General features: G+C 41.5%; 1 protein-coding gene across 1 annotated transcript in view; it reads right to left on the bottom strand.

Annotated features, from left to right (window-relative positions):
- LOC140992326 (FERM, ARHGEF and pleckstrin domain-containing protein 1-like) overlaps nucleotides 1–24,370 on the bottom strand; it is a 59,980-nt gene that overhangs the window by 9,125 nt on the left and 26,485 nt on the right. The window contains 13 exon segments of the mRNA XM_073462630.1: nucleotides 2,034–2,123; nucleotides 2,262–2,455; nucleotides 10,050–10,245; nucleotides 10,486–10,561; nucleotides 10,643–10,711; nucleotides 10,793–10,956; nucleotides 11,041–11,136; nucleotides 11,436–11,583; nucleotides 13,593–13,707; nucleotides 14,722–14,819; nucleotides 17,413–17,491; nucleotides 17,663–17,705; nucleotides 19,707–19,811. Coding sequence (XP_073318731.1) covers nucleotides 2,034–2,123; nucleotides 2,262–2,455; nucleotides 10,050–10,245; nucleotides 10,486–10,561; nucleotides 10,643–10,711; nucleotides 10,793–10,956; nucleotides 11,041–11,136; nucleotides 11,436–11,583; nucleotides 13,593–13,707; nucleotides 14,722–14,819; nucleotides 17,413–17,491; nucleotides 17,663–17,705; nucleotides 19,707–19,811 — 1,473 coding nt within the window.

The following is a 24,370-nucleotide window of genomic DNA, read 5'->3' as shown; positions in this document are numbered from 1 at the left end:
GATACTTAATTACATTTAATACCAGATACTTTAAGACTTTTACTGAAGTATTATTCATATGGGTGACTTTCACTTTCACCAAATTAATATTTAAACATGATATCTTTACTTTGTATGTAGAAGTATGACTTCTGGGTACTTTTTAACAGCACTGAGTAGATGTACTCAGTTACATTCCACCACTAGGGAGGGAGGGGAAGGGTGTTGGATCTCAGGCGTGAGCGCTGCCAGCCAAAGAAAATATTTAAGAGGTTTTTAAAAAAAGTGCCAGCGCACGCCTTCCTCCCACATCAAAGAGGCTGGAAACTACTGTTGAAAAGAAAAACAGCTGAGAGGCAGAAAAAGACACAAGAGAGGGGAAATATGATATTTCTCCCTCCGGGCGAGGTCAGAAGCCACGCTCAGAGTCATCATATTAAGGCGACACGGTCTTTAGCAGGCAGGTGCTCGCTGCTGGACCGGTGTTTTCCCCACCGGTGGTCTCGACCGATCACCCTCCCGCTGCTGACTTTCCCCTCGTTTGTTAGCAACAGACAGTAAAGTTGAATCACATGTCTGACCCACATTAAGCTGCACTTTCATCCCGAGGATTTAAGATGCAGAGTGAGTTTTTCCCCTCTGTTGATTTTAGTGGTTTTACTTGTAAACTAAAGAGCCAGGAGCCGACCGTCTGCGTTGTCTTAAAGAGGAAGCAGGATGCAAGTTTGTGCAGCTTTTTAAGCACTTTTCAAGTAATTTCAAGGTGCCGAAGCCAAAATTTTAAAAATACAACTGCAGAAAATAAAGTTTACATCCACAGCAATCAATTTACGGTATATTGCCTTGTTGTTTATTTTTCCAGCTGGTCATTTAAACTTTAATTGTATGTAGACTTCTGGTTTACATGAGCGGCTGCGTAGGGAGGATCGAAACTGCCAAAATCAAATGACTTTAAATGAATTAACATGCCATTAAATGCAGCTAAAAACACAAGACAATATAAAATAATTGCAAAAATTATTTAAAAAAATACAAAATAAAGTAAAAAATGACAAATTAAATAGGGGAATTAATAAAGAGGTAAAAAAATACAGACATTTTCTAAATTATTTAATTATAACACACTTATTTTGAATATCTTTGATGCATTTCATGACATATTAATTCATTTATAGGTTCATTTTCTTTATTTCTGTACTTTATTTTTGATTTTGGCAGTTTGGGTCCTCCACACTTGCATAGATAAAACACTAGATTATGGTGAAATCGCGCATTTTTCAAGGATTATATCCGAATTCAAGCAGATTCCTAACCTTGAAAACATCACAGCATTCTTCCAAACTTTCAAGACTTTGCACAAACCCTGAGAAGAGTGAACATCATTTAAAAAACTTCACTCTGCCCACTGGGAAGTCGTATTTTCATCCCTCATCTGTCCTGCACATGAAAAATCTGAATAAAGTCTCAGATGTTGAACCTCAGTCTTTAGTCACGCGCCAAACTAAATGCACATAAAAGCCCGTTTTCGGGATGGGAACAAAAAAAAAAAGTCGAAAACGCTGGAACGGAGAGCCGAACTTAAGCTTCTCTTCCCAATATTTTGGCTTTCAAAACACCAAACCGAGCTCAATTTCCCGATATTTAGGCTGTGAAAACACCAAATCACATCCTGATCCCAGCTCCTGCGCTGACTCACTGTCCCAACACATGAGCTTTTATAAAAAGACCCATGTTGGTTCACGGTCCCAAAATTCAGGCTTTGAAATAACCAGCGTTGACTCACTATTCCAGTATCGAGCCTTTAAAGTGACCAACCTTGGTTCACGGTCTATCTGTGTGTTATGCAGGGCTGTGTACTTTAGAGAGTGTGTTTACACTTAACCAGACAGGCACAGATGGCCTTCTCTCTCTCAGACAGTTGGGATCGGCCTTCCAGTTAGTATCCGCATGGTAACAGACGTGGCTAGAGTAACAAACTCTCAAAAAAGTGATCGCTTTTATTCATCCCAGTAGCTTCTGCTGCTGAAGAGAAAGCGCAGAACCGTCCTCCTTACCTCTGTGATGACCTGCAGGTCTTTGAGGTAGGTCCGCTCTGTGGTCAACAGTTCCTTGGCTATGAAGTAGGCCTTGTCTGTGGGAAACTTCTGGACACAAAGAGAAGGAGGAGGACGATCATCCGTCTATCTATTCACATATACATCGCTAAAGTCTTGTGTTATTTCTATAGAAAACAGCTTTAATATAACAAAACAAGACCACTCTCTCGCTGTCTGTAAGCCCACCTTCCTCCTCGCCTCCTCTTCGTCGTCGTTGCGGATACACCCGGCGTCGGTGAGCAGCGGGCTGGTGAGAGGAGACAGCAGCCGTCCCCCCTCAGGACTCGGACCCGGACCCAGCCCCTGCCCGTTTACCGCGCCGCTGCCGTTGACGACCGCGTGGGGACTTCCCCCCGGAGAGTCCTCTGAGCCGGGACTTTCTGTGGGGAGGAGAGGAAAATAGAAAATGGGAAAGGGGAGGGAGGAATAGAACAAAGAGTGAGATAAAGGAGGAGATTGCAGGAGAGGATAAGGGAGTTAAAATTAGATTCTACATTTCTCATGAAATTCACTGCCACTTCCTTATCATTTAACTCTTCTAGTGACATTTTCATTCCTTCCTCAGACACCTCTAGGTGAAGGAAAAGGCTTCTACATTCACATATTCCCCAAATACTTCTCTACCAAACTGTATGGCGTTGAATTTCAAGGTTAGACAACGCTACGCAATCAATCTTAAACTACGGGTCAGGACCCAAAATGAGCAGCTGTCATGTTCAGGCAGGTCGCCGCATGACAAGAATGCTACGATCCCTCAGCTCTGAAGGAGTCTACATCTACTCTGTGCCTCTAAAAAGATAACGTAAGTAGATGTTAGTAAAGAGTTATGGATTATACAAGTCAGTTTATCTGCAAGACTTCATAAAGGCCATATTTGTGCATTATAAGGGGAAGTAAAAAGACAAATAATACAGTCGTGCTTATTAAACAGCTGTCGAGTTGCAATAAGAGCTGGTTAGCATGCTACATTTAGAAGATATCTCTGCAACGCAGTACAAAGACGTAACATCATAACTGTTTTTCACATTCTGTTGGATATTCAAGTTAATTCTTTACATTTTTCAACTGAAATTCTTGCATATTTTCTTGTTTCCTTACTCGTCTTCGACAGTAAACTGAATATCTTTGGGCTGTGGACAAAACAAGACACTGGAGGACATCATCTTGGACTGACTTCTAACCATTTTCTGACATTTCACAAACCAAACAATTAGGTACTTTGAATTAACTGGCCTGTAAAATGTCAGAAAATATGGAAAAATCATCAGTCCAAAACTCAAACATAATGTGTTGGAGTAGCTGGAACCAGAGATTGGTTTGGATTTTTGCTTTAAACATGACTTAAACGATAATTGATCATCAAAACAGTAGACTAATCAAGTAATCAGTTATTCATTAGCTTTTCCTTTTCCCTTAAAATGCACTCTAGATATGGTCTTCCATAGATATTTGATAGTCTTGCTGGTCGTGATGATGCCTAAAATCATCCGTTTTTTAAATGGAGTCTGGTATGATTGAGAATATAAAGTTAGACCTACTTCTCACTACAGCTAGAGTCACTACAGAGGTTTACTACATAGGTTGTGACTGTATACTTGCCCAGGTGCAAAGTTTCCAAAGAGTCCATTGTTATACACCAAACTGGCAACCACTGAGTGCAGATCTGTGACGGGTGCTATAAAAGAACTTACCACCACACAGAAAATAACTACAAAACTACCACAACAACAAAACACAGGTGAAACAACGAGCTAACAGAAGCTACAGGACATGAAACACAGACGGAAACAAGTCGGATCACGTGCGCACGACACCGAACAAAACGCACAACATCTACTCTACGGGCTAGCTACCACGACACAAGACACGGGTGGGGGGGTCACAAGTCAAGCAGGGTATGGAGGTGGAGGGGTAATCGGACATCGGTTCTGTCTACAGAAAATTCTGGAGTCCCTTTTCTTCGAACATACAAGGTCGCTTTTTATTGACACTAGTGCACACAATCAGTTACAGTGTTAAAAAGAGTGATGAAGAGTAAAGAAAAAAAAAAAAACCTCACAAAAAAAGAAATCCAGTAGGTGTTTTTGTGATGAAAATAAAAAGGAATACAAAGTGTTACAAGAGTGACAAAGAAAACCAGTGAGTCAGAGCGTCTTCAGGCCTTACAGTCAGTGTGCGTTAAGGGAAGAATTATCATTTCAGTGCCTTTCTTTTGGAAGGGAATAGAAAGACTTGTTGGCGGTTCTTCAGCTAGGTTGGCAGCAGTTTTACCTTTGCACGTTCTGTATTTATTGTGATGTAAATACAGGACGTGCAAACTAAATCTACAACCGAACCACAAAACTAGAAGAACAGCCAGAAAGCCTGATTATTCCTTCAAAAGAAGTCAGTCAGTCAGTAAGAAGTGTGTTATGTAAACAGAAAGAGAAGCTCAGATGTGATGCTAAAACGCCACCTTATACCATTTTAATAAACTAAGTTAAAGAAAATGGTTTAGCACTTTGGGAAATACACTTGCTTGTTTTCTTACCGAGAGTTAGGTGAGAAGATAGATACCACTCTTGTGCTTGTACAGTGAAGCCTGTTAGCTTAGCTTAGCATAAAGACTGCTAGCCTGTACAAAGCTAACAAAAGTAACAAAATGTTCATAGAAGCACAACTTGTCATTTTCAAACTTCAGTTTTTTTTTTACAGATCAAACAAACAGATATTAAATGTTAATTAGCTAATAGGCGGTTTTTGTCAAGCTAGCTGTTTCCTGTCTTGTTTCCAGTGTCCGTGCTAAGCTACGCTAACTGTAGCTTCAAAATTACCGTACACACATAAAAGTGGTATCAATCTTCTCGTCTCACTCTTGCCAATTTCCCAAAATGTTGAACTACTTGCTTTGATATCAGTCAAATACGATCACATCATCACAGTGTGTGAACCGCAGAAGAAACGACAATCATCTTTACTTTTCGTTTTTAAAGTTAAATCTAGCAAATTTGGCTCTGATTAACTCCATTAACATACAAATTACAATTTAATACAAAATCACAATCTATCAGTCTGTTACTGTATGTACAGTACATTAAACAATACAAAAAAGCTTCAATGGAAGTGACTTGCTGCAAGTGCTATTTGGTGACAGGCAGTGAAAGGAAACACAAGGTGGACTCAACTCCAATAGTCACGTTTATGTGTGTGTCCATCTCCTGACAATACTCAGACTTTCACATCTTACAGAATAAAAATTCCACTTCTCTCAAAGATATCTTTTGTTTTTTAACACTTACAATTTCAAATAAGCTTTACTTTACTTGTGTCTGTCTACCTTCGCCCTCTCACTCATCATGAAAAGAGCACTGGAGTTGAGTCTGCCCCGTTTTGTCCTCGTGCACAGTGAGGAAACCTGGGACCAAAAACGCAAATGGTTTCTAAATATTTGAAAAAGACGGGGTGCAGTTACTTAAATATGACAACACGAGAAGTAATGAGGAGTTTCTAGAGTTGTTAAGTTTGTGTTAAGCTGCACTTGATGCCTCTCAAACATCTGAAACCATTTTTGAGCCCCGTGATAGAAAACACCGACAAAGTGAGCAAAAACAGAGCAGAATGACAGGAAAAAAAGCAGCTTGCCTGGTTTTACATGCATTCAGAGTAAAGAAAGGAAAATGGTGAGAAAACAGCATTTTTTCCCCCCACTAACAGAAAACATGCTTATCAAACAGCGCATTTACAAAGCATGAAGCGTGAACATTTGTTTCAGGAGGGAGGGGCAGCTCAGAGGAAAGAAACAGTCGTTTGGCTTTAGAAGGTGACTAAACATGATAAAACTCTGGTGACATTTAGTCGAAGCTAAGTCACTTTGTATATCGAACCCTTAAGGGAGCTCTAAGGCTCCCAGAGTAGTATTTTCATGGAAAAATGGCTAAGGAGGTAACTTAATTCTACATATGTGATTTAAATTAAGTGTTTTTATACAAATTTGTACTGCTAGCCAGTAAGTATAAAGAAAATAATCTACCTTAATCACTTGTCTATATTTCCCAAAAACAAAGTCAGGAAGAAAGTTACAGCGCTCCTTCAAAATAAGCGCCAATGTTAGCATGCTAACACGCTAAGAAAGTCAATGCTAACACGTTGATTTTTAACAGGTATAACGTTAAACATGTTCATAATCATAGTTTAGCCTCCTAGCATGCTAACACGCTCAGAGAGACAATGCTAACATGCTTGCGTTTAGCAGTATAATGTTGAACAAGTTTATAATCATAGTTTTGCACGTTAGCATGCGAACATGTTTGGAATTACATTGCTAACATGCTGATTTTTTAGCAGTTAAAATGTAATGTAATATATTAATAATTATAGTTAAGCGTGTTAGCATGCTAACTGTTTCTGAGTGTCTAGTTTACCACCTTTGTATTTAGGAAATACAGACATTGATGTTTTTTTAAGCCAGTGTGGGCAAAGTGCATTAATTCACTAAAGTTTATCCCAATCCAGTGTTGTAGTGAAAACCAAAAAAAGCATGTGTTGCAGTGAGCAGACAGCCAGTAAATGACAGTGATGGGGATGGAGGGTCGGCACACCTTCAATAAACAGCATCGGAACAGAGGAGAGAAAACAGCATCCAAAGAAAGTGAAAGAAAAACAAACAGTGAGCTACCTTTGTTGTGTGTGTGCTTGTGGTGCATGCCAGGGGCCAAGCTAAGCAAAGCAGACAGCCATGGACGGTCACAGGTTTGAGGACGATGCTTGGCGTGTTTGATTTTTTGCTTATTGTGTGTGTAGAAAGAAAGAGGAGTAGCATAATCACGTGTAACGCATCTTCAGTAGAAACGTAGACACACTTATTATCAAAAATACAGATATAAAGGTTAGGGTCGTATTGATACTCTCCCTAACATTTCAATTGATGTAAATCTATTCCTCCACTAATGGTGAATACAAAAGAGAATCACTACAAAAAGTCTCTACCACAAACATCCAAATTACAGTGCAAGTCGCCCACAACAGACAGACAGAAATCGAATGAAAGCATTAAAAAGTGCTCCGAGGAAAAGGACGTCGGCTCGGCCAAAACCGAATGAGAAAGGCAGACCGGCCGCTACAGCTACAGATCCCCATAGCTTAGACATCGAGCACATTTTTCTTCCAAGTCTACGATCCATCCCCTACCAAGAACATTCAAATATACTGTACAATTAAAGGGGAATATCTCTCGTTTTAACAATCCGTGCGGTTGAACACAACCCGAACAACCACAGGCTGCTCTAAACACAAACCATGTACAACATCGCCGATCACTTCCCATTGAAATCCTTCAGCTATCATCATAAAGCCCTTCTATTGCACCAGACAACAGTCAAATAATTATAAAAGTTCGATTCAGAGAAAATGCTACTACAAATTGGGAAATATTATTACAACAAACATTGTTCTATAAAAGGGGGTAATGACCCAGAACAGGTCTTGGTCAACTCAACAGCTTCCCCTAATTCATCTCCTGCTTCAACACCTTAATATCTCAACAACAAGCAAACATCGTTTATAAAAGTGAGCTACAATCAACAGAAACCTCATGTCTCCTAAGTAGAATAATATCGATGTTATCAAACGGTTTTCTTGAAGAAAAACGAGGAAGAGTCGTAGAAATAATCTTCCCCACAAAACTACAGTTCTACACGTGAAGGTATACTTTCATCTGCACATACATCTACACTGAATATACAATTCTTAAGTTATGGCACTTTGTAAGGAAGATTTTTCTTCTAACATTACCAATGCTGATTTTTAAACATGTCAGTGAGCACCGGCTGAGGAGCCTCAAGGCTTTTATTGATTCTTCTTTTGACAAAACAGCCAGTCAAAGTTTTAACGTTACGTTTTTAAGTAAAGTCGGACTAAAGTTAAAAAGTTTGCATAAAAATTCAATACAAAAGTGGGATTAAGGGGTTTAGAAACAATGGACGTTTCATCTATTCATCTAAAAAGTCGGGTAGGTGTTTTGATTTGATAAAAACATGTTAGAACCTTTTCAAAAAACATGTTTGATTTACAGTAAAGTCAAAGTCAGTTTTTTTATGGTCAAATAAACTTAACATATAATGAAAAAGTTGAATTTTTCGATGTATTTGTTTAAATGACATCATGTACTCAAACGGGCATGGACTCCACAAGCAAAACCTGATGCCTTATGTTATCCCAGCATTCTGTGACAAAACAAGAAGCTTTGTGGAACACTGGCAAATCGCACTGGGATAACATGAGTCATCGTGTTTTGCACAAACATGTGGAGTCCATGCCAGCTCAATTGCATGCTGTCATTAAAGCAAAAGGTGGAAATACCAAATTCATGGACATTTTTTCAAAGATTCAACTTTTCACTTGGCTGATTTTTATCATTTTTGATTTAAAAAATGTTTTACGTTCAAACCAAATGCAAAATTTACGTATTTTGACTCGTGGTCTCCGACTTTTCGACCTTACTGTTTAAGGTGTACCACAGCTAACCAAGTGTAAACAGGTGACTAGATCTATCGTATCGCAATCCACAGGTGTGTACTTCTACTATTTCAATAACCAACTATTAATGGAATGATTTTCAGGCTTCGTTAATGTAGCCGAGTGATTAACACAGCAGTTTATCTGTAATATACTGAACTGTAACTATAGCGCCTAATATGAGGTGGAACTACTCGCACGTCTTCAGCCTTCAACAGCTAAAAACCCGACCCCCTATGTCTTCCTCATTAAAGCGGTAACACCCTTCCTCCTCCTCTGCCTCGCCGTCCTCCCCCTCCTCCAGCTGGAGACTCCCGAAGGAGTACTTGTTGCGTGGCAGCGGCGACGAGCTCACGCCGTTTGAGTTGACCGAATTCATGGAACTGACCGCGATGGGATTGCCGTACATTAACGGCTGGCTGTATGCGCTGCTACCGGTGTCCGACTCCGTGTCGCTGGTGTCGGTGCCGCTGCTGGTCGATCCGTCGATCATTTGGACCGGTTGGTTTAAGTTGTTACGATTGGGGCTGCTACCGTGCTTTCCCTGACGGCCAAACAGCCGCTGCACCGTGTTGGAGCGCGGCTGACCGGGAACAATGAGGTTCCCTGTGTGATTGCCGTTAGTTATGATCATTCTTCGCTCCATCGGCGCGGAAAGTGGAGCTTGGCTGTGCAACCCGGAGCGGTGAGGGTCTTGGCGATGGATGGGGGTGGATGTCAGCTGGCTGAGAATGAACGGATCAGTATCGGAGCGGTTCCTCATGTTGTTGTTGTTATACGGTTTGGCGAAATGTGGCGCCATGCGGTTCGAGGTGATCGGGGAGTAGCTACCGTACTGGTTCGGTGGGGGTGATGGCTGGATAGTTGGAGTCTCCACTGGGATGATTCCTGGACGTTTACTGAAATAATGCCCGCCATCATCCCAGCGTGAGCGCTGCGTACCGTGACCGTTTGTCATCTCGGCGTGACTGAGGGAGTTGGTGCGGTGGTGGAAGCTGCTGATCACCGGGCTGGAGCACTGACTACGAGTCCCGGTTCCTAACGGTCGGCCTATCGATGCGACTCGTTTGTCTCGACCCTGAAAGATCTCATCCAGCAGCGTGCTGTGGAGCGGGAGGCGACCTTGATACGAACCTCCATTGGGCAAAATTTCATCATCTGTCAGCTCATGACTCCCGTTAGTCTTGGGAGACTGATCTACGGTGCTTCTGTTACCCATCATACCCTGCTGTTGATGCTGCTGCATCAGCCCCTGGTGATTGGTGTGGTAGAACCCGTTCACAACCCCAAACAGATTCCCAGCTTGCCCCCCATTACGACCCATATCCCCGTTCCTCTTATTATACACATCATCTGCATTGCTGCCATTTGCTTTGCTGTGGCCCCTGTTGTTCTTTGTCACATCACATTCACTGTCTATGTCGCTGCAGTCTATGTAAGGAATAGAGGAGCTGCTGCCTTTGTTTGCCCTGCAGGAAGGACCTGGGTTGAGGAAGTTCGGGTCCAGCGCCGATCCTGTGCCGTTGTGGTTCTGCCGAGTTGGGTCCGCTGTCGGCGGGTCGTGGAAGCCGTTGGTGGAGGACGCGGCCGCTGGTGGCTCCTCTGAGCCGTTAGACTCAGCCTGATGACCCAGTCTGGCTGAGTCAGGCTGGTCTGCTAACTGGACAGACATGGCACTCTGACAGAAGATACAGAGAAAGTGATGATAAGAGGAGAAGCTTTTTAATCTCTTCTTTAACTGGGCTCATTATGCTTCGACAAAATGTTATTAGTGGGAACAGATTGGCACAAATTCACACACTCGCTCTCTGGAGGACAAAAACAGCTGGTGCTTAAGGCCACGGAGCAGCTCCAGATAAATAATAAAAACAGACTGTAAGGGTCTGTAAAAGTCAAGCCACAAGAGAGGGTGTATTACCTCTTTTGGCACTTGCGATCTGAAGGAGGACGACTGAGGGGACATGCTGCTGTTGGACAGGACCTTACTGTGCTTCCTGAAAAAGAGACAGATGAGGTCAAATCATGTGCAGCTAATCCATAAAACAGAAATCTGACTGCTGGTTAGTTTTTACAACCTTTCAAATGGTATTTTCTTGAGCTCCGAGTCTTTCACATAATCGATGATCTGCTTCTGGGTTCGACCACTGCAGAGAGAAAAGCAGGCGATGAAAGACAAATGCAAACATAGCAGTTTCCTGTCGTTTTTGTTTCTGTCCTCGACTTACCTGAAGCGGAACGAGGATCCCCTGGTGAAGAGAATAGGCTTGGGTTTGGGCTTCGGCTCCTCGAAGAGCCTGAAGAAGGCGTGATACTCCACGCAGATCTTCCAGAAGATCTTACAGCAATCCCTGCTGGCCATGGCGAACTCCAGCGTGTCGTGGTGGGCGTTCTGCTGGAAGAGGAAGAGGCAGATTTAAGTATGGATGCAGGGAAGAACAGACGAAAGGAAAAAGGAAGTGTTATGTGGACTTACAGCGGGGTCTGCTCTCAGCTTAATTAGGAACCTTTTGCGTTTGAAGCTGAGCTTGCGAACCTTGGACCAGTTGAAGGCGTTAATTTTTGTGTACCCCTAAAAGAAAAAGGAGATTGCGTTATAAGAAGCTGATTAACAATCATGAAAAATTCATCACCTTACAAGGAAAAAGACAAACTGGAACACAACAGAGAATTTAACTTCAAAAAGGAAAATGTTTACTACATTTTTCCCTAAAAATACAGTTTCAGCTTCACTCAACTTGAAATCTTATTTGGTTCCTAGAAATCCAGCACACATTATATAGATTTTCACTGATTGGTTGATCGAGATCAGAGTGCAAGGATCAACTTCTCATCAGAACATTGTGAATCTGATGTTTTATTTAATCTTACCTGGAAGACGAGCACCCCGGTGTGCGCCACGGACAGGTTGAGTTTAGTACCCTCTCGGTCCTTGGCTGGGTGCAGACGCATGCCGTACATCTCCAACCGCCGAGCGATTTCCAGCAGGTGGTAGTCTGACACTGCAGGAGTCTGTCCGCTGTGGAGGAGAGTGATCATTCAATCCATTAATAATTGGACGTACCAATTAATCAGCAGCTCAGCTAACTTTCTAAAACTGAACTGTTTGATTGTAGATAACATTTGTGACCATTTAGGGAAATCAACATCCCTAACTCATTGGTCAAGTGTCATTGTTTTGTACTGTGTGTGCCAGATGTTAGACACGTCCCACTCCATATTCGCGGGGACTGTAGAAACAACAAACGGTCTTAAAATACCCACAGGATCAGATGGCAGTACCCACTGTGGGGGGTGAAAGAAGTTTGTTTCCTCACAAATCTGAAAATAACTTCCTGTTTCCTGTATGAGCCGCTGAATTAGCCACTTCCTTCCTGTGGCGTCGGCTGAGGAAAGGGTGAGGGACTGTGGGGGCGTGAGGAGGCCACAAACAGAGAATGTGACCAGGGTAAATAATCAGCAAGTGTGTGGTTTGGTTTTCAGTTTTCATCTGTGGTTTAAAGAAGGGTTTTATGAAAAAAAAAAAAGGAAATGCATCTGTCATGTGTTTGCAAACAGCGGTGGAGGAAGCTAAGCTGTAATGTAAATGAGCAGAGAGGTGTGTGTGTGAATGTGTGGTCTCGGGAGGCATAGAGGGAGTGCCAAGCGGTGTGTTTGTGGACAGCCACCTCTGCGCGAAAGAGATTAAAAATGTGTGTGTGTGTGTTGCAGCTACAGAGATAAACATCTCTGCGGGAGAGAGGCTTATGGGTTGGGTGTAATTGTGTAATGGCCGTGTTTGCGGCACATTTAAATAAACAGATACCTATCTTTAAGTGTGGATGTATGTGTGCTGTGTGTTTGTGTGAAAAAACAAATTCTCCTGACACCTTTGAGGTTAATGCTGCCAAGATCCAAGATCCAGAGTCAGGCCAAAGCTCGGCTCAGTGATGTTTTCCAAGCAAGGATAATCTCTACCGGCTATTTCCAGGTAAACAGTGTACGAGCAAGAGTTTGACCCTAAAAGACTGTTTTCACGTTAATCACCTGAAAGAGGGAAGTTTTCTCTGTGTGTTCACCTCAAATCGGTGTTTAAAGCATTTGCATACCGGATTGAGAGCGAATCATGGCCCTGAAGGCAACTTACACAAGTGTGATATTGGACCTTGGGCTCACATACACTGAGAGATTTTTAAGAGAAGTTGTGGGCATCTTGTGTCAAACACTTCAACATTTGAAATGAAAAATGTATTCAATATAATACTGTCTCGTTTTACTTCAAAAACCTAAATAATTAAGGTGTTAACTGGCTGTAGGTCGATCGTCATGGTGCTGAAAGTTTCTGATAAGGAAACACGCCATCTCCACTTGCTGTTGGCGATATTGTATATTATTCCCACCAGAGGAATAACTAAATATCACAGTCTAAAATGTGTTGTTACTGGTTAAGATGTAGAAACCCAGAAAAAATACAAGGCCATCTTCATGAGTGACTGTTTACTGTTTACGTTCATTTACATAATGTGTCAAGAAATGAAATTGAAATGTGTTATTCTGTTCACCCAAAATATGTCCTGGTGCACGTAAATAACAAATTACGTCAACCAGTGGGAAGTTAGTTAGTCTCGAGGGCCGTTACTTGCCAATTCCAGTGTTTAAAAAGTGAACATTTGTTGCTTTTGAATGAAAAACTTAGCAGTTTGAAGATGTCACCTTGGGCTCTGGCCTCTATTTTTTGACATTTTATAACCTTAAAGCGCGCCTAATTATAATCCTGATCCCAAAAAAGTGGGGACGCTGTGTAGAAACATAAATAAAACAGAATGATTTTGTTTGCAAATGACTGAACTCTGTTATTACATTTCTCAGCCTTTTTGGAATCTCAGTTGTACTCTACACAGTTTAAAATGAATATTTTATACAGTAAGTTTTGCTGTTTTTACCTCTGTTCAGTGAAAAAAACCCTGCTCTCCTTTAATCTTCTAAAAACTGAATGTGTTTCCATGTAAGCATGTACGTTTACATGCATGTTCGGACACGCTAACTCACACATGCTGGCGGTGGCAGTCTGTGATCTTGTCTCTGATGGCGTCCTGGTCTGGCAGGTACTTATTGTGGAGGAGATGCTGCCAGCTCTGGGTCTCGTCGAAGTCACCGATCTCGGCTGATGGAAGAGGTGACAGAAGGGTGAGAGTTTAATATTTATTATGTGAAGTGAAAATGAAGCGAGAAACGGGGAGGGGTGGGCGACAGACGAGGTTAAGAGACGATTAAATAAAGATGGAGACAGTTGAGGAAGAGATACAGGCAGCAGGAATGGAAGCAAACACACCAAAACACTATACGCTCTTTAACTTATTTATTTTTATTCATCTATCTTTTCTTCTGCTGATCACATAAAGTGTGCTGATGCGTGTATCTCCATCTGTCCAACACCAGCAACAATAGACCCTCAAAAACGCACCACCCGCAGGTGCTCGCATGCAGGCACGGCACTGGCGGTTACCACGGCAACCGAGTCCTATCCTTTAGCATGCCGCAGCCCCGCCGCTGTCTGCCAGACTGAACTGAATCCATAAATCCAACACCCTCCACATATGGTGCTGAATAACAATGGTAGGGTGGATTTAAATATCATGAATGAATGTGAGGAGACGCTGATGCTTCATGTACAGCAAACTGAAGGCTGAGTCGTGATCGGGGCGCGGACTCCTGCCGGCAAAGCATCTGCCCCGCTGAAGTGAGCTCGCTTATGAGACCCCCCCCCCCACTAGTGTTAAATGATGAGCTCCGTATAGGATTTAATGCTCTTTTTGTCATTTATTCTGCACAATTTTAAAAACTAATCTGGTTTTAACCAGCAACACACAAACCACACTGCAGCGAGTGCGCCCCTAAAGGGAATATCTGTCATGTGTTCGGTGATTTATGGTCCTCCACATGAGCGAAGCTGGACCCCACAGTGAGAACAGGGACAATTTTCCACATTCCTGTGCAGTGTTTCATGGTTGTATATTTTTATTATTTTAACCACGCGCATTTTTATCACTGTCTTGTCGTGCATTTGTCTTTTAAACATCCTGTGTTTTATCAATTACTTGTAAAGCACTTAGTCTGAAAAGGTGCTATATAAATAAAGTTTGATTGATTGATTGACAGAGGGACGTGTTACACTCACACTGGATGATGTGGGAGACCATGAGAGCGGCGCTGGTGTCGTTACAGATGAGGCGACCGCAGGCCAGGTCGCGTTTGACCTGCAGGGCGAACAGATACCTGGAGGAGGAAGATCAGATAGAGCGCAGACAGAAATAGAAATGAGAGAGAGAGTGGGAGGGAGGAAAGACAGAGAGCACCGAGGTTAATGCACGGTTTATAAACTCAACTGTTAAAAGCACTTCAGTGAGTATCAACCTGATGGCATTCATACACACTGTGCTGATACCAAACCCTAATTGAGAAAACACTCATTTCTTATAACATGATCCGACCTCACAACTCATGACGCTGCGTTCCGATCAGAAACAGCGGAGACGGCACTATGAAGAAGACTGTGGTGCATTAGGACGGCTAACCTCAAAACCAAATCAGCTCAAAGACAGAAAATACATCCTGTTTGCTATTATTTTCAGGATTTTTGAGGATTTGTAACTGAAGCAAAGGAAAGAACAAACAATCAGTCAGTGAAAAGGACCGATTTCAACTAATTTAAACCATGAGTCTGGCTGAATCACCAGCTCTCTATTTACTGTACGAGGACAAATAGCGGACCGGCTGCCAGAGGTACACACTCAAGAGTGTGTGTGTGGGTGTGATTAATGGTCCACGGCAGCTTTTAATGTGATATCCAATTTAACCTTTTTATAACTGCACGATTACCTTTCTAATAAAGTTAATGAGGCTTTTGGTGAGTTTCATTATTTTTTTAATTTTAGCCTGAAGTAATTTTTACGATTTAAGAACACTACTGCGCCAATTCAGAGTGAAATACACCCAGACAACTCCCTCGTATTGCAGCAGCACTAATTGGCAAGATTCCTATCAGATTAAGTCATCAAAGAAACATTTCTTCCATCTGTCCGTCTACATATTCGGTCAGTCTACCCATCAAAGGAAACACTGACAGCAGTGAAATGCTGCGAGAGCCAAACAAAGGGAGAGAAAAAAAAGGCTGTGTGCCCACTTCCTGTTTAATACTGGAGTCAGCTGGCGCTCTCCAACACAATATGAGATCAGTGGAAGAAACTGGCCGCTAGCTGAGAGGTCGAACAACGTCAGTGGAAAATATGCAAAGCGTTCCCGACTGGTGATGATATTTCTCTTGTTAAATTGAAGTTATAATCATTAATATTTCAGTACCGGCTGATCCGGCGACGTTCACGGTTCCTGTGGTACTTTATCAGGAACGTAGATGAGCAACTGGTGTTTCTGTTTACAGTGCAGCCAAACAAACTTGTATAAGTGTTGCAACTGTGATCTAATTTCATGGTTCAAACCCCTGTGATGAAAACAAATTGCATTTCCTGTGACTTTTTAAAGATAAAGATTTCCTATTGGCTGCAATATCAGTTAAAATGTGAATTAAATGTTTTTGTTTAAACTGCAGGCTGTTGGGAGATGTTATATACCTATAAAGTAAAAATAGGATTTTTGTGATGGTGGATCGTGCTGCAGAAGGCTGCGACTAGAGCTAGCTTGAGTAGCTAGGATGCTAATCGTCTGATAACGGGCAAGTGTCGATGTAACAAAAACTTGTGTTAACTTAAATTAATCAGTCGTTTAAAGTTAAATAACATTACATTCATTGATTACATCATCAGGGATTGTTGTCATGTACTGCTGGGAAGTAGGAAAAACAAAGCGATAAATAATCTTATGCATATTGTCCCAACTGGGTTGCCATATGTTGGACAGAAAACCATTATTAAAGGTCTTAAAGGTCCAAAAATGTAATTGTCAACCCTGCAGAGAGGTATTTTTAGAATGTAAATATACTGAGTGGCTATTACTTAAACCATGCAGACTGTAAAAAGTCCAAAAAATTACATTTCATGACAATTTTAAACTAATTAAACCTTTAAGTCTTCATTCAGTCTCGAGAGATCCCCTCACTGTCGAGAGGCACTTCCAGAGCTTGTTTCCTGCTCGGCTCGGGTCTCAAGTAAACCCATCTGGGCACTTTGAGTTCGCCACGGCATCATGGGAAAATATGGAAGTTCAAATCATTCTTGTATTTATGTTTCGCTTATGAGATGTGAAATAGTGCTGCACGATGCAGTCTGCTCTGTCAGACTAAACAAGACAAAGAGGCAGACAAGATGGTGGCTGATAATTTACAGTTTCTAAACACGGAGGTGAAGAGGAGGCGATAGGTGGGAGCGCGAACGTTTTGTGCCATATAATCTAATCTTTGAATGCTAACAGGGCAGAAAAGATGCGTCTCTAGATCCAGTGCGATGTCTGAGATCGCTGTAACATCAGAGTTTGTCCTCCAGAGTAACAGGCCTCAGTCTTTTTATAGTAAAACTCAGGAACATTCATCTTCTTTCAGCTGTTTTGGAACAACAAATGTTTTCATGAGCCTGGTTCCCACATGGCAGCCTAAAACGTCTTGTCTGGGTGCAGAAAAGAAAAAAAAACTGGTCTTTGATGTCGTGGCATAAGGATATAAATGTGTTATAAATGGTAAGCGGCAGACGAAGGAAAACAACAGGAACAAAACAACATTTTTTAACGGATGGACAGAACTGAATGACTGAAAAACAGCCAGTGGCCAGACAAAAAAAACCAACAGCAAAACAACACGTCTTTGAACCTACGAGGTTCTTCTTCCTCAGATAGGTGTGGTTTCTGTGCTTAGAAGACCTACCGAGTCAGCTCCTCCGAGAGCTGCGTGTGGTCAGGGGGGAAGAACTTCACCACGAAGCGAAGGATGGTGTTTTTAGGCCCTGGAGGAGGAGAAAAGAAGAGTTACGGTTAAGATGGGAGAGACGGGATGAGAGAGGCAGAGGCTGAGAAGATGATGCGACTTATTTTAAATGGCAGAATCCTGCTATGAGTAATTCAGGAAAATTGTGTGGAAGGTTGGAATAAGAGTCAAGAATCTGTGAGCTACTTACGTCTGAGCTGTTTCAGGGTCGGTTTCAGCAGATCCAGCCACACCTGTGGAGGACAAGGCACGACTTCATTATAGTAACAGTACATCGAAGAGATTTTCTCCTAAAAATTAATCTGTGGGCCTTTTTTTAAGAGTTTGTTTAAAAGTTCAATAGCTCAAGATTTAATAGGCAACGATATTATGAAACTTTGCAGCTGTCACATAAAGCTTTCAGCTATGCTTTCTTCGGCTTTCAGCAGTACTAAACACTTAATCAAATCCTGACACTCCTAAACAATCTGGTCTTACATAAAAAATGACCCCTGAACACACCATGACACTTGGAAAACGCAATGAGAGCTCCTTATAAAGCATAATGGCAGTTAGAGGTGCAACGATTAGTCCATTAATTGATTAGTCGATCGAAAGAAGATTAATTGCTGACTATTCGATCATCAATTAATCGTTTAAGTCTTTGTTTCAAGCAAAAATGTCAAACATTTGCTGCTTCGAGATTCTTAAACGTGAGGATTTGCTGCTTTTCTTTGTCACTCATGACAGTAAGTGGAGACTCTTTAGGTTTTGGATTGTTGGTTCGACAAAAAAAGTAATTTAAAGATGTCACTTTCATTTCACTTGTCACTAAACGGTTGATCAATAATGACTATAATCTTCAGCTGCAGCCATAATGTCAGTCTGACAATGTGAGCACATGAAAACGTCATGCTTCAGATGCTGCTCGTATTATCTTTGGACTTATAGCCGAGTGTATTTTCAATATAGGTTATTTATCGCCGCTATAAAATTCACACGAGCCGACATAAACAAGATAAGAAGCCCTCAGTTGTCGACTTGATATACAGCTGCATGTATTTGTGTGTCGGCCTGCTTCTTTCTGTGTACGTGTGCTCACAATGTTATTATTGAGCTGGCATGACATCATTTCTTCCACTGGACCATTTCAAAACGACTTATGCCCGAGGCGATGAAATGCACAGTGAGCGTCTGTGTTGCGAGTCCACTCATTTATTTGTATGTGCTAGTAAGAGATTCTTCTGACTGACTGTTTGTCTGTATTACGAGCTTTTTCCACGTTAATGCCGATTCTACCAGCAGACGTTAGCAACAACAGACACACCTCAGGAACGTACATATTATAACAACCAGCTGCTCTTGTATGTAATAGGTGGAACAGCTCCAGCCCAGGTGGATGCTTAAATCCACATGTAGATAAAAGGAAGATAGCTAAACAGAAAGTTCAACAGTTCACTGAAAAGACTGCGCAAAACATTTGAGACGCTGATGTAGATCTGCGTAAGTGATGTGGTTTTAAAGCAGATAAACGTGAGAAAGATCATGTTGGCAAAACAATTGTGCATTTTTATATGGATTGGATATAATCTGCATACACCGAGGTTTTATTTCAGACGCGGAGGCAATTTGCATCTGACCTCTGGTGACCTTGACCTTAACATTATTAAAAAGGGTAAGTATAATAAGATATATTACATTTTAATTTATTATTAGATTTTTACAATAACATGTAGAAAAGAAAACCTGAACCCAGTATGACAGTAAGACAGGACAGACTATGCATGGGTAGTAAATTTAATATAATAAGACTCATATCTTGACAACACGTAAGGAACGTGTTACTTAACACACGGATTCACATAAATAGTCATATTTTGAACCCTAAAAATGGCTTCCAGTGTAAGGAAATTCTCAAAATTCAGCAAAAATATGGCACAGAATGTAGATTTTGGTATCTTGCACAAAGTTCAAACATACAAAATGTAGCATGGCATAATATAACATAACATTATGTGTGTATTGTGTTATATATACACAATATGCAACATTACACACAACGTAACGCAACACAACGCAACGTAACGTAGCATAGCGTAGCGCATCGTAACGTAACGTAATGTAATGTAACTTAGCGCATCGTAACGTAACATAACATCACACAACATAATATGACAAGTAGTAACAAGTAGCATAAGAGATTATAGGACATAAATGTTACTGTGTGTTTCTGTGTAGATGTGCACATCTCTTACCGTCATCTTGCGCTGGTCCTGGTACTCCAGTCCAAAGTAGTCTCCCTCTGACAGGTTGAGATGAACACAAACCAGGTCGAACAGCACTTTGCCGGGTGAACGTTGCTGGAAGAGAAGGAACAGAGACAGGAGAAACAAATTAGATCAGAATGAAAGAGGAAAGTGGAGAGCGGGGGAGGTGAGAGGAGGAACGGGAAGTAATGCAGAGTTCACACGGCATCTCATCAGGGGAGTGCTGATAATGCAATTGGGGAGAGCAGGAATGTGGGTCTCCTTCAAAGGTTATCACAGTTATTTAACCAAATAAGTGTCAACTACCTTTCCTTAGACATGCAGAGTATGAATATAACATTTTTATGAAGGAGTTGGTAAAACATGCCACAAATACATAAAAAAAAAAACACATGGATGCCATTGTCTATAACGAGCCTTTCCTCACTTAACGAGCTAATGACTTTTGACCTTGTCGTGAGGTCCAGGCTCCAGGTTTGAGCCTAATGAATAGCTGGAGGCCGAGGCTCAGCTGGGAGTGTTCGATAACAACCACAACGCCCCAGGAAAAGTGAATGTGTGTGTCTAATGGTGTAGCTTTACCTGATGCAGGGAGTGCAGCGTAAGCATTGTTTTGTTAGCATGTATGCCATTATTTTGTCTGGAACATAACAAGCATCAAATAACCTCTTCTACAGAATTTGGGATTTCCAAAATAGACGTGGAACCAAACCTAAAATTAGCCCGGGATAATGTTCTGAAGCTAAATGGTACCACTCGGGAGTTACAGCGTGCTATTATACATTCAGAGAGTCTGATGAGGCCCGAGCCAAGTTAATGTGTAGTTACACGACGGCGAGCATTCCTTTCTTTGACAGGCACACACAAGAGAAAAACAGATTATGACTTTATCTGCACATCTGAGATTCATGAGTCACCTGCAGACAAAACGTACACTCTAATATTAAGAGTAGGAAAGGTAGGTGTTGATGTAAGTGTCTATATATATCGCTCATGAGTCACTGCATGATGCTAAATAGTGAGATTATAGTTTGGTTGGCAGAATCAGGCTCATCATTGTTGCCTTGATATATTGGTGCATAACAATAAACAAAGAAAATGTAAAATGTGTATAATGGCAAGTCAAGAAGATAACATATACATGTTTTATGAAAACGATGTGCAATATGAGCATCATTTGGCGTTTTATTGCAGGTGACATTAAGAAATCAAATTTGAGCAATTTTACGATTTAGGCATGTGCTCAATTTCAACAATTATGATCATTAGTCTCATTAATTTAAAGAGCGAGATTGCCTTCCTGCACTTCTGGCGTTTTACAACCGCCATCTGACTGTTTTCATGGAGAGTGAGTCGGGCTGAGCGTGGTGAGAAGAAAAATGAGGAGGAGAGGAATCAGAGCGGCGAAGGCCAGGGTGTCGGCCAAGTCCGTCACCATCTGGCTACCGTGTGTGTGTGTGTGTGTGTGTGCGTCCATCTGTTTCTGTGTGGTCAGTCTGTCTGCGAGGACACACCCGTGTACTGTACTCACACACACACATACACACACTTTCTCATGCTACCCAGGCCCTCTAGAAACAACGATGTCAGATAGCGATGGTACAAACTGACCGAGTGACAACCCCTATGTGTTTGTTATGACAGAGCCAGACTGGCAGATGCCACCGTCGTGTGCGCAGCTCGAGGATCTCCAGAGTTTGGACAGGATCCAGTTCTGGGTATAGCAGTAATCTTGGTTTAAAGCAGGTTAAGAGGGAAGAGGAGAGGAGGAAGTGGGAGAACAGGTTGGGAGAGAATCCGAGAGCAAACACGGCTTAAAGACGAGGGAAGGAGACAAAGAAGAAAGAGAAGAAAACCAAGATGGAAAACCAAGATATGTTGGTGAAACTCCTCCCTTCGCTTTCTTTACTCAAGTTTTAGCCACAAATATATAACTTTAAATACATCTATTCAAACAAAGACTTAACTCAGCAAGGCTCGTGTGTTCGTCTGCACTGATTTGCGTAACTTCATTTGAATGTTTCTTTGATTAAACTTCACTTTTGGCCAGCTTTAAATTTGCCTCATTAAAAACTTGCATGGAAACTCCTGTGTGAAATGTCCAACTTCAACAGGACAGCGTCCAGTTCTCTGGAAAACAATGTTGAGCTTGGAGGAGACGCAGGAGCTTCATCATGTGAACCAAAAAAACACATGCTGAGGCAGAAAGAAGAGGAAGATGGGGGAGCTTCGTGTTAGAGAGTTGAGGTATACAGAAGGAGGAAAAGAAGAAACGTTAGACAAACAAAAACTATTAATAATTTACTTCCTTCCTTCTTTTATATTTGGTCTGGAAGATGCCTCGAGTACGTGTGCCACAAGAAGTTAGCATTAAGGTATTTGCTCACTGAATGATGAATGTATTCAGACATTTTTTCTAAGCGAAAAGGGCATATTTAGCTAGCTAACTTTGGTAGCATGCTAGCAGTGTAACACAGAGAGTGCATGTATAACGTTAGTGGTTTAAACGTCTTTTAACAAAGTATTTCACACACCTGGCAGGCCAACCTCCTCACTTATTCGTCGCCCTGCATTATTGGTTCTGGTTTGTCTCGATAATGCGCCATGTGCATATTTAAACACAGAAAATTGTCTCCTCTATCATGTTAGCGGTGACAAAACATGGATTTCCTTGTTTTGAACACTCATGTAATAAAAAGAAGAAAAACAAACAGCTAACGGAGCAAACTGAGCTAATAGAGCTAGAGAGCTAAACGCACAGCAGGACGGGGATTTCCTTTCAGGGGACCTCGAAGCGTAAAACAGTGAACTGCAGTTTAATGGGACAACGCAACAAGTTTACAGTAAATCAATGTACTAAAGTACTTCAACTTGGAGGTAAAAGTACTTTGAATGCTAATACTTTTATCAAACAAGTAAAGCTGATAAAAAACAAAGTAAAGAATCAACATTTTGATTTTGGGACAGTTTAAATTCACTTTGGAGATGGCTAAAATTGTAAAGCACTGCTGTCAGTCATGTTTCTGTCTTTTTCTAATTCTTGTGTATTAGGCAGAGATCAGGGTTTTCGCAAAAAAACATGAGCAAGAAACTGAAAATATCTATGGACGGGGTGCAGCCGGTCATGTTGTGCAAGGTGAACTGAATTAGACTGAGGCAAGATTTCCAAGTATGTTTCGGGCAAAAGCAATTTCCTTTAATATCAGCAAACCCTTCTCCAGTGGCTACAGTGAGCCGGTGTGCATGCATCGGGGAGATATCCCATATCACATTCAAGTAATGTAAGACTCTGGAATGCAGAGGGGAATGTCATTGAGGGAACGGTGGTGAAATGTTTTAGATATTAATACCAGTAAGAATAATACAGGCGTCACGAACACATGATGTGTACATGCTGCTGTATCTTCTTACCGATTCAACACTCGATTCTGTAAGTGCTGCCCGTCATGAACCTGACCTGTTCTCAAAAACAACAAGCTGGCAGGAAAAAAACTTAATTTGTTCAAAATGAAGCTGAAATGAAAAGGTGAGAGCAGAAGACCTGGAACGTAAGGAAAGCAGGACTTACACCCACGGGCGTGGTCAGATTCTGCTCTGTTTGGGCACTGAAGCAAACCTCTAAAAACAACATACAGTAGCTGGCCAAGTTCACTCAATCTGGTGAAAGACGTGGGATCAAACTTCAAAGCTGTATTAAAAAGAAGTATGGGAAATTAAACTTTAAAAGCCAGATAATATCAGAGATGATTCAGGTTTGTAAACCAAACCACATGTAAGGCGACCAAGTCTTTTATTTTAAGCTGGCAGTGTTTGATTTTGAGGAGATAGTTCTAGTGCAGAACCAGGAAATGAGAGACAAGTGGGATGATGTGAAACTAAACAAAACACCCACTCTTATCCGGTTTTAGGCCAAAAGACCAAGCAGTGATTAATTACAACTGTGGTAACGGTCTCAGAAGACTCAAAATACTGTGTAAACCTTGTGCCTTTCACTTAAAAACCTACAGTGTCATCCCCGCCTGAGATAATACCTTAATCCCACTTGCCAGCAAGGATAAGACCACCTTGTGGCACGCAATGTTTGTTTCCTAAATAGTCAAGGATTCTCTGCTTCTATTTCCACCTTTTGTACTTTTTAATGACACCTCCAGTGATTTCTGGATGGAAATAACATCCCTGGAAATAGAAAAAGAGCCGTTTTCTATGGCTTGAAAAAGGCCATAGATCAATGGGCAATCAGACGATTTTAGATCATGATCAGATTTGTAGTCCACAATCCACTTTTTAGGTGAATCATAGAGATAGCGATTGATTCTTTTTCCAAATTTCACATAACGTCATTGACTAGAGGATCCTTGCTGCTTGAACAAACCAATAGAGTGGTGCAGCCAATTAGATGGCAATGCTGATTAGAGGGATTTCGTCGCACAGGTCTTTCTTGGGTGACAAATTGTAAAGGTTGCAAAGACGCAAAGTTAAAACACAAAGATCTTGTCTTAAATGGTCATGGATTCCATCTTATCTACTGTTTTTAAGCCACCTCAGGCACTTTCTGAATGGAAATAACAGCGCTGGAAATGGATATAGAGCAGTTTTCTGTGTCAGGTAGTCAAATTTTAAGCAAAACCACAAGTGGGTGATCGGACAATTTT

The sequence above is a fragment of the Pagrus major genome, chromosome 24 (genome assembly GCF_040436345.1).
Source record: "Pagrus major chromosome 24, Pma_NU_1.0".
NCBI classification, from domain to species: Eukaryota; Metazoa; Chordata; class Actinopteri; order Spariformes; family Sparidae; genus Pagrus; species Pagrus major.
This window is presented reverse-complemented; position numbering and strand designations above follow the sequence as displayed.